The sequence below is a fragment of the Panicum virgatum genome, chromosome 5N (genome assembly GCF_016808335.1).
Source record: "Panicum virgatum strain AP13 chromosome 5N, P.virgatum_v5, whole genome shotgun sequence".
NCBI classification, from domain to species: domain Eukaryota; kingdom Viridiplantae; phylum Streptophyta; class Magnoliopsida; order Poales; family Poaceae; genus Panicum; species Panicum virgatum.
The window spans coordinates 24,980,220-24,995,001 of record NC_053149.1 but is presented as its reverse complement, the minus strand read 5'-3'; the positions used below and the strand labels follow the sequence as shown (position 1 = coordinate 24,995,001).

Below are 14,782 nucleotides of genomic sequence, written 5' to 3'. Positions count from 1 at the left end.
TGGTGACACTCGTAAATAAACGTTGTCACCAACCTTGAACTTCAAAGGATCCCTTCTTTTATCAAAATAACTCTTTTGCCGAGACTGGGCTGCTCGGAGATTTGCTTGTACTATTTTTACTTTTTCCTCGGCCTCGACCACTAATTCGGGTCCAAATATTTGACGTTCTCCAGTCTGGGACCAACTCAAAGGAGTTCGACACCGTCGACCATATAAGGCCTCGAATGGTGCCATCTTCAGACTGGCCTGATAGCTGTTGTTATAAGAAAACTCAGCCAATGATAAACATTTGTCCCAGTTCTTGTCATAATGGATGACACATGCTCAAAGCATATCCTTAAGAATTTGATTCACCCTTTCGGTCTGTCCGTCAGTCTGTGGATGGTAAGCTGAGCTTCGAATTAATTTAGTTCCGAGAGCCTCTTGGAGCTGCTCCCAAAACCTTGCCACAAACTGAGGGCCACGATCCGAGATAATCGTTTTGGGTACACCGTGTAGACAGACAATCCTATCGATATAGATTTCGGCATATTTCTTGGCTCGATATTCAGTACGCACTAGAATAAAATGAGCGGTCTTTGTGAGCCTGTCGACAATGACCCAAATGGAATCATGATGTTGAGAGGTATTTGGTAAGCCCACGATGAAATCCATGCTAATATCTTCTCATTTCCAAGATGGAATTGGCAGAGGTTGGAGAGTTCCAGCGACTTTCAAGTGACTAGCTTTCACTCTCTGACATGTGTCACACTCTGCGACATATTTGGCAATCTCCATCTTCATGCGAGTCCACTAGAAATTTTGTCTGAGATCTTGGTACATCTTGGTGCTACCCGGATGAATGGAAAATTTAGAGAGATGTGCTTCGTCCAGGATTTGTTTCCGCATCTCATGATTTTTGGGAACGACTAGGCGATCCTCGAACCACAAAATTCCTTTATGGTCCACTCGGAAACACTTGTATTTATTTTCACCTTCTACTACTTTCTGCTTGATGATACCAACACTTTTGTCATATAATTGTGCCATGATGGTTTTGTCATAAAGTGTCGGTTCCACCGAAATATGATTCAAAGAACCCTGAGGAATGATTTCCAATTTCAGCTTTTGCATTTCAGCACACAATGTGTTATTATATGACTCCACTGAAAGGCAATTGCAATGAACCTTACGACTGAGCGCATCGGCTACGACATTAGCCTTGCTCGGATGATAATGAACTTTCAGGTCATAATCTTTTATTAATTCCAGCCATCTTCGTTGCCTCATATTCAGATCACTTTGGGTGAAAATGTATTTGAGACTCTTATGGTCGGTATAGATATTGCAATGAGTGCCCATAAGATAATGTCTCCAAATCTTGAGAGCATGAATACCTGCGGCTAGCTCAAGATCATGAGTGGGATAATTTAGCTCGTGTGGCCGAAGAGCTCGGGAAGCATATGCTATAACCCGATTGTCTTGCATTAGCACACAACCAAGACCAGTACCTGAAGCATCACAATAAACATCGTAGGTTTTATTGTTGTCAGGTTGAGCCAAGACTGGTAATGTGGTAAGATGTGCTCTCAATGTATGGAATGCTTCATCGCACTTCGCATCCCATTTAAACTTGACATCCTTCCTTAGTAGTTCTGTCATGGGTTTTGCAATTCTAGAGAAATCTAGAATAAATCTGCGGTAAAACCCCGCCAAGCCGAGAAAACTGCGAATCTGATGAACTGAAGTAGGAGGTTTCCAGTCTATCACTTCTTGTACTTTGCTGGGATCAACTAGGATGCCTTCACTGGATATAGTGTGACCCAAAAATTTGACTGTGTCCAGCCAGAATTCACACTTGGAGAATTTTGCGTACAGTTTATGATCTCTGAGATGTTGAAGAACAATGTGCAGATGTTGTTCATGTTCTGCCTCATTCTTGGAATAGATCAGAATGTCGTCAATAAAAACCACGACAAACTTATCGAGTTCCGGCATGAATACCGAGTTCATTAGATACATGAAATAAGCTGGAGAATTGGTGAGACCGAAAGACATAACCAAATATTCATAGAGACCATATCTGGTTGAGAAAGCGGTCTTGGGAATATCACAAGGCCGGATTTTAATTTGATGATACCCCGAACGAAGATCAATCTTGGAGAAGATCTTTGCTCCAGCCAACTGATCAAACAGTACATCAATGCGGGGAAGTGGATATTTATTTTTGATGGTCACCGCATTGAGAGGCCGGTAGTCAACACACAACCTCAGACTGTCATCCTTTTTCTTTACAAACAATGCTGGACAGCCCCAGGGTGAAGCACTTGGGCGAATAAAACCCTTGTCTAGAAGTTCTTGCAGCTGGATTTTTAGTTCAGCTAATTCTTTAGGCGGCATTCGGTACGGCCTTTTTGAAATAGGTGTTGTACCAGGCTGAAGTTCAATGACAAATTCGATATCCCGGTCTGGCGGCATACCAGGTAAATCGTCCGGGAACACATCTGCATATTCACGGACTACGGGAATATCTTCGAGACGAATATCTTTCATGGCATAGGCACAAGAGTTGTTGCATTGATGATGAGGTAAATATAGAACCGAATGACCATGAGTTGGAGAATTTATTTCAACGGCTCGGGAAGAGATATCTAACAATACCCCATGTCTTTTCATCCAATCCATTCCCAGAATAATGTCCATACCTTCTAGTGGCAATAAAATTAATGTGGTAGGAACGGTTTTACTACCCAAACTAAGTGGCGTTGTTCTAACCACTTGAATGGATGCTACTTTACCACCAGGAGTAGATATCATGTAAGAGCCTTTGGTGTGACAAAAATCTAACCCAACTTTTGCTCCAAATTTAGAACTAATGAAGCTATGAGATGCACCAGAATCGAATAAGATAACTGCGGGGTGATGGTTTATAGAAAATGTACCCGACATAATTGGTGCTCCCTCAGGAAGGTCAGCAAGGCTGGTGAAGTTAAGTCGGCCCTGCCTGACTTGAATGGTTTGCCTCTTGCCCTTGTTCTGATCATTTCTGCGAAAAGCCTGCCCTTGAGATTGTCCCGCCTGGGAGCACATCTTTGCAAAGTGATCTGGACTCCCGCATCTGAAACATCGGTTATTGTTGTCAGGGCGAGCGAATTGCTGAGTATTCAGCCTAGGGTCGGTCTGCTGCTACTGAGGTGCAAATCGAGCTTACTGAGGAAGCCCGAATCGAGTCTGCTGCTGCTGTTGAGGAGGCCAAATAATCCAATGCCCTGGCTGAGGGGCCTTCTGAGAGGGTGCGGGTGGGTTATTCTGCAAAAGGCGATACCTCGGTGCAGAGGCGCTCGAGGGTCCAGCAGGTGCCTTGCGCTTCTTTTCAGCGTGGTGTGCAGACATAAGGTCCTCCTGAGAGATAGCCATATTCACCAATCCATTGAAAGAGTCCGCACGGACAAGATTTAGCCTTTCTTGTAACTTGGTGCTAAGGCCTCGACGGAAGCGTTCACGCTTCTTAGCGTCGGCATCCGCGTGATGTCTAGCATATTGACACAATTGATTGAATACTTGGGCATACTGCACCACAGTACGAGTGCCCTGAGTTAAGGCCAAGAACTCATTGAGCTTACGGTCAAGAAGTCCAGCTGGAATATGATGATCCCGAAATGCTATTTTGAACTCATTCCAATTCACCACATGATCAGCCGGTAGCATCCCGTGGTAATGATCCCACCACATACGAGCTGATCCACGAAGCTGCTGTGCGGCGTACCGAGTCTTGTTTGCTTCGGAACAAGGAGTAGTCAATAGAGAAAACTTGGACTCGATTGTGCGAATCCAAGCGTCCGCGTCTAGAGGCTCATCCGCTTTATTGAACAGCAGAGGCTGAGTACTAAGGAAATCTTGGTAGCTCGCTTCTTGTGCTTGGTGAGCATGATGCCCACCCCGCGGTTGTTGCTGAGCTTGAACCAACTACCGCAAAATTTCCGTCTGGGCGGCAAGAACCTCAGCGATACCCAGTGGTGGAGGAGGTGGAGGTGGATCGCCATTCCCCCCCGGTTCCAAAACCACTAGGGGTGCCTCGAGTTGATCCAACCATCTGAAATGTGATTACTTTTGCATTATGCTCAACATTATCATCATTTCAAATGGAACATACAACTCAAAATGACATGGAAGTAATAGGAATCGCTTAAATCATGTTGTGCAGAAAAACCAGTGATACGAAAGCGCTCATAACTGGAGTTTTGTACATGATATAAACTTGAAACTTTTACAGGAGATAGATAATTTCATGAGCTACAACTTTGGTAGTCATCACAAAGTCATATTCCAAGAGTAGTTTAGTCGAAAAATTCATTTACTCATCCTCTGGTTTTTCTGTTTTACAGGAAACAGAGCTTCTGTAATTTGCGATTATCTCCTGCGATACTCATCCGTTTGAGCTGAAATTTTGTGAGAATTTCCATGATGAAATTTGGAACAACTTTAGTATTCAACTCTGGAGCTAAATCAGAAAGGAAAAGAGGATAAAAATTCGAACTAGCTGCTGCATTCAGCTTTTCACAGATCACCGATATATCACATTAGTAGCATTAGAGGTTCATTACATTCATCATCCCCTCATTTCTACTTGGTTACTTCTAACATCAGTACTACGGGGGTTACTCAACTCTAAGTTAGCCTAGTAGCCATGATCCAAAAGTAGGCTACACTAAGAGGAGTCTACAAAAGCTAAGAAAACAGCGCCTCGGTCTACATATTGACCGATGCCTCACTCGCCGCGGGAGTGTGAACCTCAACCGGTGCGGGCTGCGGCGCCTGGTCCTCGGAGTCCATCTCCGAAACGCACTAGATCTCCTGAGGCTCGTCCTCACCGTCCACCTGCATCTCGTCGGGTGGTGCGTGAAGGGCATCCTGCGTGTGCTGTATCTCGTGGAGTTGCCCCTGGGCCTCGTCCAACTCAAGCTGCAGGTCGTGAAACTGGTCCTCCAGGAAGTTGATCGTAGCGTCACGATCCATCACCGTGTCCTGAAGCTCGTGAACCTGGCCATGGAGCTGGGTGATAAGGGTAGCCCTGCTCTCGAGCTCGGTACTAGCCTCCTGAAGCTGCTCATCTCTCAGCTGGGCTGCCAGGTGCAAGGCCTGAGCATGGTACACCAACTGAGCGACGGCGTAACTCTGGTAAGTGTGAAGTCTGTAGAGACCGTCCAATCACATCGCTGTCGTCCAAAGTGCCCCGACCGGCTCTAGGGTAGCGACCACGTCCACGTGTGCCATCCGGTCGAGCCAAAGCGGGTCTGTCGGGTCAGGCGCAGGAAACAACCCGAACGCGGTCAGAACCACCTCCAGAGGGTGCGAAGAGCAAAAAGTGGTCATCGCCCTCATGGCGGTAAGCTCCCAAGTGTCCAGCACATAGTGACCGACCATCTGAGTCACGATCGGCTCCCACCCGTTGAGCGGGTGCTACGGGATCACCATCGTCATACTGCAGCGACGAACTCCGTCCTCCACAAACTCGTGGCCATCGTAAATCGGTGGCTGGAGGTAACCGGCTGCACTCAAAAGCTCCCAAAGACGGCAAGGAAACCCGTCCCAGTGCAAGCAAGCGGAGTGCATGTGCCCCTGCGCGTCAACAACCAGCAGCTCCTCCATCTGTCCCAACAAAAGACCGATGGATCAGCTGATGGTAACAAGGAATATCTAACTCTGGACAGTGAAACAAATTGCCAAAAGTGATAGATAATATGCTCCTAAAATTCTCAAAAATTTACACAAGATCCCTATGATAACAAGGAACGATTCATCTAGTCAACACTAAGATCAATTCGGAATCCAGGGGGGTGATATGCTCAAATTTTCAGAATGACGTCAACCAGGAAAACTGGGTGTCCAGAGAGGGTGTATTTTGACCATAACTCTCAAACCAGTTGTCAAAAATTATTCAAATTTTTATAGTAAGATCGTAACTTAGTTGTCTACAACTTTCATGTTTAAAGATTTTTCGTTTGAGCAACTTATGAAGGTCTAAAAATTTCATTTGTACCGACTGTTCAGAGTTGATAGTTTTACACCGGGTTGATCCAAAATCACAAATACCAAGCTAGAAGGCTTCAAAAATTCTCAAAATTTTACAAGAGTTTGATAACTTAGGGAACATCATTTATTATTACTACACCAAGTCGATTTGAATAATTTAACAGAGGGTTAAAATTTGTGGAAACCAATTTCCCGGAATTTGCAGACTATCTAGATGCTCCTTAAGATAGGTTTTTAGCCGATTTGATTGGGATTTCTTCCAAAGATTTCTTTGTTAACCATTTTGAGGATGAATGCAGAACCTATCCGTCCTCACCAAGGAAAAGAATTGTCAAGTAACCTTGGTCTTACGCAAATGACTTTGGTGGCATACATAATACGTCTCTCACTATGTAGCTACTCGATATAGCTAGATAGCCTAGAATTTGATTTCGAGTTAGCGTACCTGCAGAAAATTGACAATATATAAATTGAACCTTCCGTGCCAGTACTCACGAAAGCGTTCCCATACATTACCGATCACTATAGAACCGGCACCCATACAATTACCGCCGTATGGACAACGTTAATCATATGTCATCGAAACAACGTATTAACTGAGTACCGTCTTTGACGGGGAATTGAATTCCAATTTCGAACCATTACTCCCCATATAATCAACCAAAGTTGGTATATGGGCAGCAGCTCAAGTAGGCCACTGCTTGAGCTCCAGCGTTCGGCTCGCATCACCGACGGGAAGGTCAGACTCCCTCAGCTGACTGAGTAAGCATACCTCCGTGGCGACGATGTAGTTGCAGAATTTAAATACCGAAAAGTAAAGTGCTGGAAGTTAGCCATACAATATAAGCCACCTGATTATACCCATAAGATCCCCTAGAGCTTTACGTCCTAGACTTGTCCTTGGAGATCCTAAACTCTTTCAAAAACTTTAGTAGTTTTGAAGTCAAGTTTTAATTTGTTGTTTTCAAAATAGAGGCTGCCATCTCTGGTAGGCTGTCTGCGAGCTCTGATGTCAGCTGTGGCGGAACCACCCAAAACTATTGGGCCCGGGTGCACTGATCTTTGTTGCTAAGCAACTCTGACCCAAATTGGCACTCACCGGTAGTTCCTCGAGTGAAGCATCGATAAAAGCCACGATATTCCAGGATCAGCAGACAACACTCACACGAAGGTGAGCCCAGAGATTACAACACAGAACATTTCATACATCTCAGAGTGATTGCAGCGGAAAAGGAAATTTATTACAAACCAGGTTCAGAATAGTAAAGTACTACAGAGTTCCATCTACTCAAATTATTCAAGTCTCATTGTTCAGCGAAAGCATTAAAAGATAACTATCGAAATAAAGTGACGCATCGATAAAGCCCATACGAAAGCGTCACTCAGGGGGAGGGTGGTCAGCACCAGCTAAAGGGCCATCCCACTCAACAGACCAACCCGGAGGCAAGGTACACGGCCAAGTAAGACTTGCAAACAGATCCTCGAAGTTAGTACCTGAAAAACAGTGCCAACTAATACTCAGCAAGACTGACCCGTCTCCGGATATAACATAGTCTGATAACTAGACATGCAAGGCTTTTTGGTTGGTGGGGTTGTTTTGCCAAAAACGCCACTAAGAGTTGATCCTTATTTTCAGATTTTATTTAGCCATCTTCCAGTTGGATTAACCATTCTAAGTTTGCATCTAACTCTATACAAACATGATAGAGCGACCATTTAATCAACCAGCAGTATTATCATCATCATGTTCCACTTGTTACTCTGTGTGACCGAAAACATTAAGCAATCTCATGCCGTGAGAGGCGGACGATTCCGAATCGAATTTCAACCTGGCCAGGGGAACCTAGACCACACGCATGGGGATCGACTTCGCTCCCGCCCATGCTACAGTTCCCCTTTCTTTCCAGTCCGTGGATCTGGGTCACCCTCCCCGACTACAGAGCCTGACGTCTCTGCACCCGTATGTCGCGACAAAAATAAAACCTACTTCTGCCAGGAGGGTGAAGGGTCGTTCCACTCGCCGGTCCAATTAGGTACTTAAGCTTACCGATTACCATATTTCTCGGCATGTGGCTAGTACTTTCAAACGCTTAACGAAATGAGCCACACACCGCGACCTTAGCCATTTTTGACTACACCGGCGGGGTATCACAACTACACAACCCCGCCCATTGTCCTTATATTTCAGCAGGAATTAAAGTCAGTCAAATTCCTATTTGCTCGCGAGAGGCAGGAAACCCCTCGACTTCTACCGTACCTAATTAGCATGGCATCTAGTCGATAAAAAGATCTGGTATCAAATATAGGTACCTAGGGATCATGCATCTAAGGTTTTCGATCAACGCCTAGAAAACTTAAATGCAGAAACAAAAATATTACAATACATTATAAATAGCTAAATGAATAATAACTCGGAAAATAATGCATAATGCACCGGGGCTTGCCTTCTTGGGCACTGTCAGGCAGAAAAGCTTCTGGGGCTTGGCCCAGGTCTTGAGACAAGTTAGCACAGTTCAAAATGACCTCCTGATCCACACGAGAGTCCGCGGGCACCAATTCGTAGTCCCCGTCCGCGAGATTAACCGCTTCTATATGCAATGCGAGATTATGAGTTACTTATGGATAACGATTTTCTTTTCTTCACGATAAAGTTGTAGTTCAACAAAAGTTAATTTAGTGATGATTTCAACATTTCATTTCATGGGCAGTCATTTATAGAGTAGTAAACACAACAATGTTTCTTCATGAATGAGTGGGGGTTTGGTTTTCATTTTCAAATTTAAAACATAGTATGCTTTCATTATTTCATAACAACAAATCTACTCATGAGCTAGTGATGGAAAAATTAAAGTAAAACAGATCCAAATTTTAGCATCTATGGTATAAATTTCAGCATCTAACCATAAGCAATTACCAACTATTCATGTAAGTAGATTATTCTAGTTGCTTCACATTTTTGCACAGAATGTTTGACATGGTTTCTGGTGCTACAAATTTTACGGGAGCATCTACCAAGCATCTACTCAGTACTGTAATTTATCCAGATTTTATTCACCTATACAGCAGAGGTGACAAAAATAACAAAATCAGCAAGCCATTAAGTTAGATTAATTCTACAGAGAGTTGTACTAGGGATATGGTTCTAAAATTTTTACTAGAGCCTACTCATGAGCTAAATATACTCCAGAAAAATTATCAAGCTTTATATACACTAGATAAATTAGTTATGCTTTTAACTTAACATGAGTTAGCATAAATTTCTCAAAGTTCATTTGACCAGTACTGCATGTGACCTTTTTATTACAGACATAACATACTCTAAAAAAGAACATGTAGAAAAATCATGATCATATTCGGCTTAATTTACTCAGCACAAAAATGGTAAAACTAACCATGACATACTAAGCATGATTTTTTAACTAGAGAAAAACTCAGTAACTGCAGCTCAAACTTTTTTGGCAGGATCACAAAACCAAAAAGAGACTTCATAAATAAATATAGATTTTTCTGAGCAAAAGAAATATATATGATGAATTAAGTTGATTAAACAAGCATAAATCATGGTATATAGCAAATGAACTCTAATAAATCTGAAATTTATGGATTAACAGGGTTTCAGTTATACATGCATGCAGTAGACATTCCAGAGCAAGTTCATGTACATATTTTCCAGTATTAAATCGAGAAAGCCAACAACAGATTAGAGAATCTTGATTGTTCCAACATGATAAATGTTTTGGTTGGGTGCCATCTTTTTACTGTGAGCTTAAAATTCCATTAGTGATAACATATTAAAAACTCAAGGTCATTTGCTGAGTAGAACTTCCTGAACATGCATAGGTCGATTTTCTTATTCTTTTTACTAGATTAATTTTGGTAGAGTTTCTGCAGATTTGACTGTTACAAAACTTGTAGATCTTGTAATAAGGATTCCAGATCAGTTGAGTTTGCACTTTTATAGTTTTTCTGTGATTTGTTTGGCATTTTAGAAGTTCCCTGACAAACACTGGAATTCTTGCACACACACCCATGAACGAAAAAAAGAAATTACAACCGGGCCCTTCGCCGGCCTTCTCCGCCGTGGCATCTTGCCGGTGGTATTCTGCTAGGCAGTGCTTACCGGGGCTGCCACGGGGAGGCGCGTGGGAGAGTAGAGATCGAGGAACACCTACCCTTGTAGCCGTTCGGGTGGAGGAAGGTCGGAGGCGAGGTCGCCGGAGAAGATGTTCGGGTCGCCGGCGTTGTAGGCGAAGGAAGGTTCGGGGTAGGGGAACGTGGCGCGCACGAGCACCGCGAGAGTGTGAGGATGCTCTTGGGGTAGCTCTCGTGCACGTTCTCGCTCTGGGCTGGCCGGTCCGCGGTGAGCCCGAGCTCACCGGCGGCGGCGCAGAAGGGGAACGACGTCGGTAAAGGGTTTGGGTTCGATTCCGCGTGCATGGAGCTCAACTGGAAGGTGGAGAAGCTTCTGGGGTGGTTGGATGGAGCAATGCAGGGCTGTGGTGGCCGGTCCGCGCGAGCTAGATCTCGCCGGCCATGGCAGACGGCGGGAGGAGGAAGAAAGAGGAGAAACCGCGCAACGGCGGGGCTCTGGGGGTATTTATAGGCCAGAGAGCACCTGGGCGAGTGGAGTAGCGTCTGGGGAAGGCTGATTCGATCCGGGGTGGCTCGACGGCGGGCTGGCGGAGCGAGCGGGCGGCGCTGCGCATGGCGGGGCGGCGTGGCAGCTCGGGAGAGCGTCTGGGACGCGTGTGAGCGTGGGGAGGTGCCAAGGGGCAGGCCAGGTGGCGCTGGAGTGGTTCCCTGGTCCACTTGGCCGCGGACGCGCCGTGGACAAGGTCCACCGGCGGCTTACGGTGGGCGGCGGGCGAAACAGAGCAAGCCGAGAGGAGAGAGATGGAGGCGAGGGCATATCTGCGATTTCTGAAAATCCAGGGACCTCTCGGTAAACTAAAAATATCTCCTATTTAGAGGGCTCAAATAAAAAGGTGTTGAATACCAATTTTGCATAACTTTTCAAGAATTACAACTTTTGTGTTATGCAAATTTTCATTTGAAACTCACATTTTGAACTATTTGTAAAATTTCAAACTTGCACAAAAGGGCTTTAGTTTTATTCTGTTTTTGATTGATTTTTTGCTGAAGTTCAATTGAGCACATGTCAATTGAAGTACCTCTCATGAGCCAACTAAAAATTTGTGCACATTTTTGAATTGAAATTTGAGTAGCTTTTCACTCCTTTTTCTTTCTCCTTTAATTTCTTTTATATACTTTGACTTTTATTTGACCTCTCCTCTTTGAATTAATTTCCCACATTTTTCTTTTAAGTTTAAATGGGGTACAGTGATTGTATTTAAGTGTACTGACACCTGAGGTATCACAGAAAGTATGTTCGATTGCTTGAACAGTATCAAGGTCCCGTCTGGGTACTCCTCAAATATACAGGGCATAATAAATGTGAAAGAAAAGAAAATCCAAAACTTGAAGTCCCATGACTGCCACGTTCTGATGACACAATTACTTCCGGTTATACTGAGGGGTGTTCTACCGGAAAATGTGAGATTGGTAGTTGTAAAGCTTTGTGCGTACATGAATGAAATTTCGCAGAAAGTAATTAATCCAAATAATCTAATAAAGCTGCAGAAAGACATTGTCGAATGTCTTGTCAGCTTCGAGAAGGTCTTCCCACCTTCCTTCTTCAACATTATGACACACCTTCTAGTTCATATTGTGACAGAAATAACTATCCTGGGTCCTGTTTTTCTACACAATATGTTTTCTTTCGAGAGGTTCATGGCAGTATTGAAGAAGTACGTGCGTAAACGTTCTCGCCCAGAAGGATGCATTGCTAAGGGCTATGGAACAGAGGAGGTCATTGAGTTTTGCATTGACTATCTTTCTGATCTCAATCCGATTGGGCTCCCCGTATCACACCATGAGGGGCGACTAAAGGGAAAAGGCACACTAGGAAAGAAATGCAATGTGAACATCCCTTGTAGTGAAATCAGCCAAGAAAACTTCACGGTTCTTCAGAATTCATCCAAGGTGGCTCCATATATTGATGAGCACATGAATATTATACAGTCTGAAAATCCACAGAAGAATCTTGCTTGGATTACACGCCAATATATAAAAACTTTTGACGGCTGGTTCAGACAAAAATTATTGGGCAACAACACAGTTGATCAAGAACTTCAATGGCTGGCTAGGGGACCATCAATCACCATCCAGCAATACCAAGGGTATCAAATCAATGGGTATACATTTTATACGAGAGCTCAAGACAAAAAAAGCACCAACCAAAACAGTGGTGTCCATATGTGTATAGTAAATAGTAATGGAGAAAAGAACAACTACTATGGTGTCATAGAGGAGATATGGGAACTTGAATATGGACCCATAGTAGTACCTTTGTTTCGTTACGAATGGGTGGCTGGAAGAGGCGTAACGAAGGACCGGTATGGGATGACCATAGTTGACTTTAAAAAGATTGGATATAAAGATGAACCATTCGTTCTAGACAAGGATGTGACACAAGTGTTCTATGTGAAGGACATGTTGAGCAAACTGAAGAAGAAGTCGAATAAGACGCCTGATGCAGACAAGGCTGGAAATGAGCCGAAATGGCACATAGTTCTTCCAGGAAAAAGAAAAGTTGTTGGAGTTGAGGATATTTCGGACAATTCAGAAGATTATGACCAGATTGACGACCTTCCTCCATTCTCAGTTGACGTTGACCCTAGCATCCTCTTATCCAAAGAGGACACACCTTACTTACGCCGTGATCACGTTCAAGGCACTTTCGTCAAAAGAAAGATTATCAATGTTCCAGTAGATAATGATAATGAGTAGAAGTTTTATATAAGTTATATATTGAATTCTCTCAATCAGTGATGTAATGTAACGCACGCATCGTATTTATCTCAATTCTTGATACTATTTGTCCAATTATGACACAAAATCATCTTCAGATAATATTATATTTTTGCATGGTATAAATATTATTTATGTTCACTAATTTTGCATTACTAGAAGCATTGAAACATTAAATTACAAACAAATAATCAAGTAATATGTGAATTGATTACATCATTGTATAGGCTACTATTGAAAAGTTTTTGAATATTTTTGCATGGATCAAAATGAAATGTTTTTGATTTATTATGAATAACAGAAACATATGCACATATAAACCTTATACGCTACACATAATTGATAATGGTTGCATATTCGTTAATTTACTTCAATTACTATTATTATTGTGTTAATATAATTAACAATATGCTTAAAAAATTATGAAATCAATTTTCAATTTATTAATCTATTTATTAAGGCAATTATGAATACATTTACTACTATTAAAAATTTTGTGTAAAAGATAATTGGCGCGGTCAAATTTTCTTTCCCGCCAGTTTGGACAAGTTAGTGCCGGCTGGTAACCCTAGCCAGCACTAACGTGCGCACGTTAGTGCCGGCTGGGGCTGGCTGGTAAGTCCAGCCGGCACTAACCTAGCATTGCCCCCAACAAAGCCCTTTCCTTCTCTCCCCCAAATCACAAAATTTAGATCGACGTTGCCCCGCCCGCGCCCCCTGCTCGCTCGCCCGCGCTCGTGCGCCACCGCGCCGCCCCCGCCCCCGCCCCCGGCCACGCATGGATCCCCGGCCGGCCCTCGCCCGCGTGGACCGCCGCGGTTCGCCGTTGACCTCCCCGGCCCGGCATGCCGTGCCGGCCGAGCCGCCCTCGCCCCTACTCCGACCGCCGTGCCGGCACAACATTCTCCGGCGCCTCATCCCCAGCGCGGCCCTGCCCCCGCCGCCCCGACCTCGTCGTCCTCGGCACCCTGACGCCCTGCCCCGGCCCCGTGCGCATGCCGCCACAACCTCGTCTCCAGCGCGGCGCCCCCCGACGCCGCCCTGCACCGGCCCCGTGCGCCGCCGCCCCCGCCCCCGCGGCCGCGCGTGGATCCCCGGCCAGCCCTCGCCTGCGTGCACTGCCGCGGGTCCCTGTCGACCTCCCCGGCCCGGCACGCTGTGCCAGCCGCGCAGCCCTCGCGAGACCCCAGGCCGCCGCGCCGGTGCGACCTCCGCCTCGTCCCTGACGCCGCCCTGCCCCCGCCGTCCAAGGCCGCGCCCCAACCTCGTCATCCTCGGCACCCCGACGCCGCCCTGCCCCCCGGCCCCATGCGCCGCCCCGACCTCTAGGTATTTTGATCCGAACTGACTCTTGCCCTCACTAATCCAGTAGGAAACCGAAGATGCTAATTTCTTTTGCTTCCAAAATGCTTCCAAAATGGTTGATTGACCACCAAACAATAAGCAAATGCTAGCTTTCCATTTGACCATTTGCAGTTGATGGATCATCATTCCTCTGGCAATTATCACATCAATATTGATTGATATTAGAATGGCATAGTGATCTGAACTTGATGTGATGATGTTTCCAACATGGTAATCATCAAAAAGTTGGATAAACTGTCCATTTGCTACTGCTCGGTAATTAAAGTTTTAGTTGCAACCTGCCGGTAGCTTTGAATTGGTTTCCTTTTCTTGCCTTGGTTTGATGCTTTGATGTTTTGTTCCTGGAAAATTTCTTTCCCTGCGTCCCTTAGGGTATTTGGAATCTGTGAACCAAAGTTTTGCCATGGCTAAGTATAAGTAGCAAGGAGATGGGCTAGGAAAACTCCATGGTAGCTATAAATGGTACTCAGGCAGCAATGATTTCCCAATGTGACAGAAAATGTATTGTTTAGATATTTTCTATAAGAAATTCAGA

General features: G+C 44.6%; 1 protein-coding gene across 1 annotated transcript; it reads left to right on the top strand.

The window, feature by feature from the left end:
* Window positions 1–13,727: 13,727 nt before the first annotated feature.
* On the top strand, window positions 13,728–14,108 carry LOC120674686 (NADH-quinone oxidoreductase subunit I 2-like). Its single transcript, XM_039955824.1, has one exon. It carries the CDS (start codon window positions 13,728–13,730, stop codon window positions 14,106–14,108), a length of 381 nt encoding a protein of 126 aa, XP_039811758.1.
* The last annotated feature ends 674 nt before the right edge of the window (window positions 14,109–14,782 follow it).

What these genes read in the sequence shown, in the direction of transcription:
- LOC120674686 (XM_039955824.1), top strand. Translation starts at nt 13,728, where the DNA reads ATGCCGTGCCGGCCGAGCCGCCCTCGCCCCTACTCCGACCGCCGTGCC.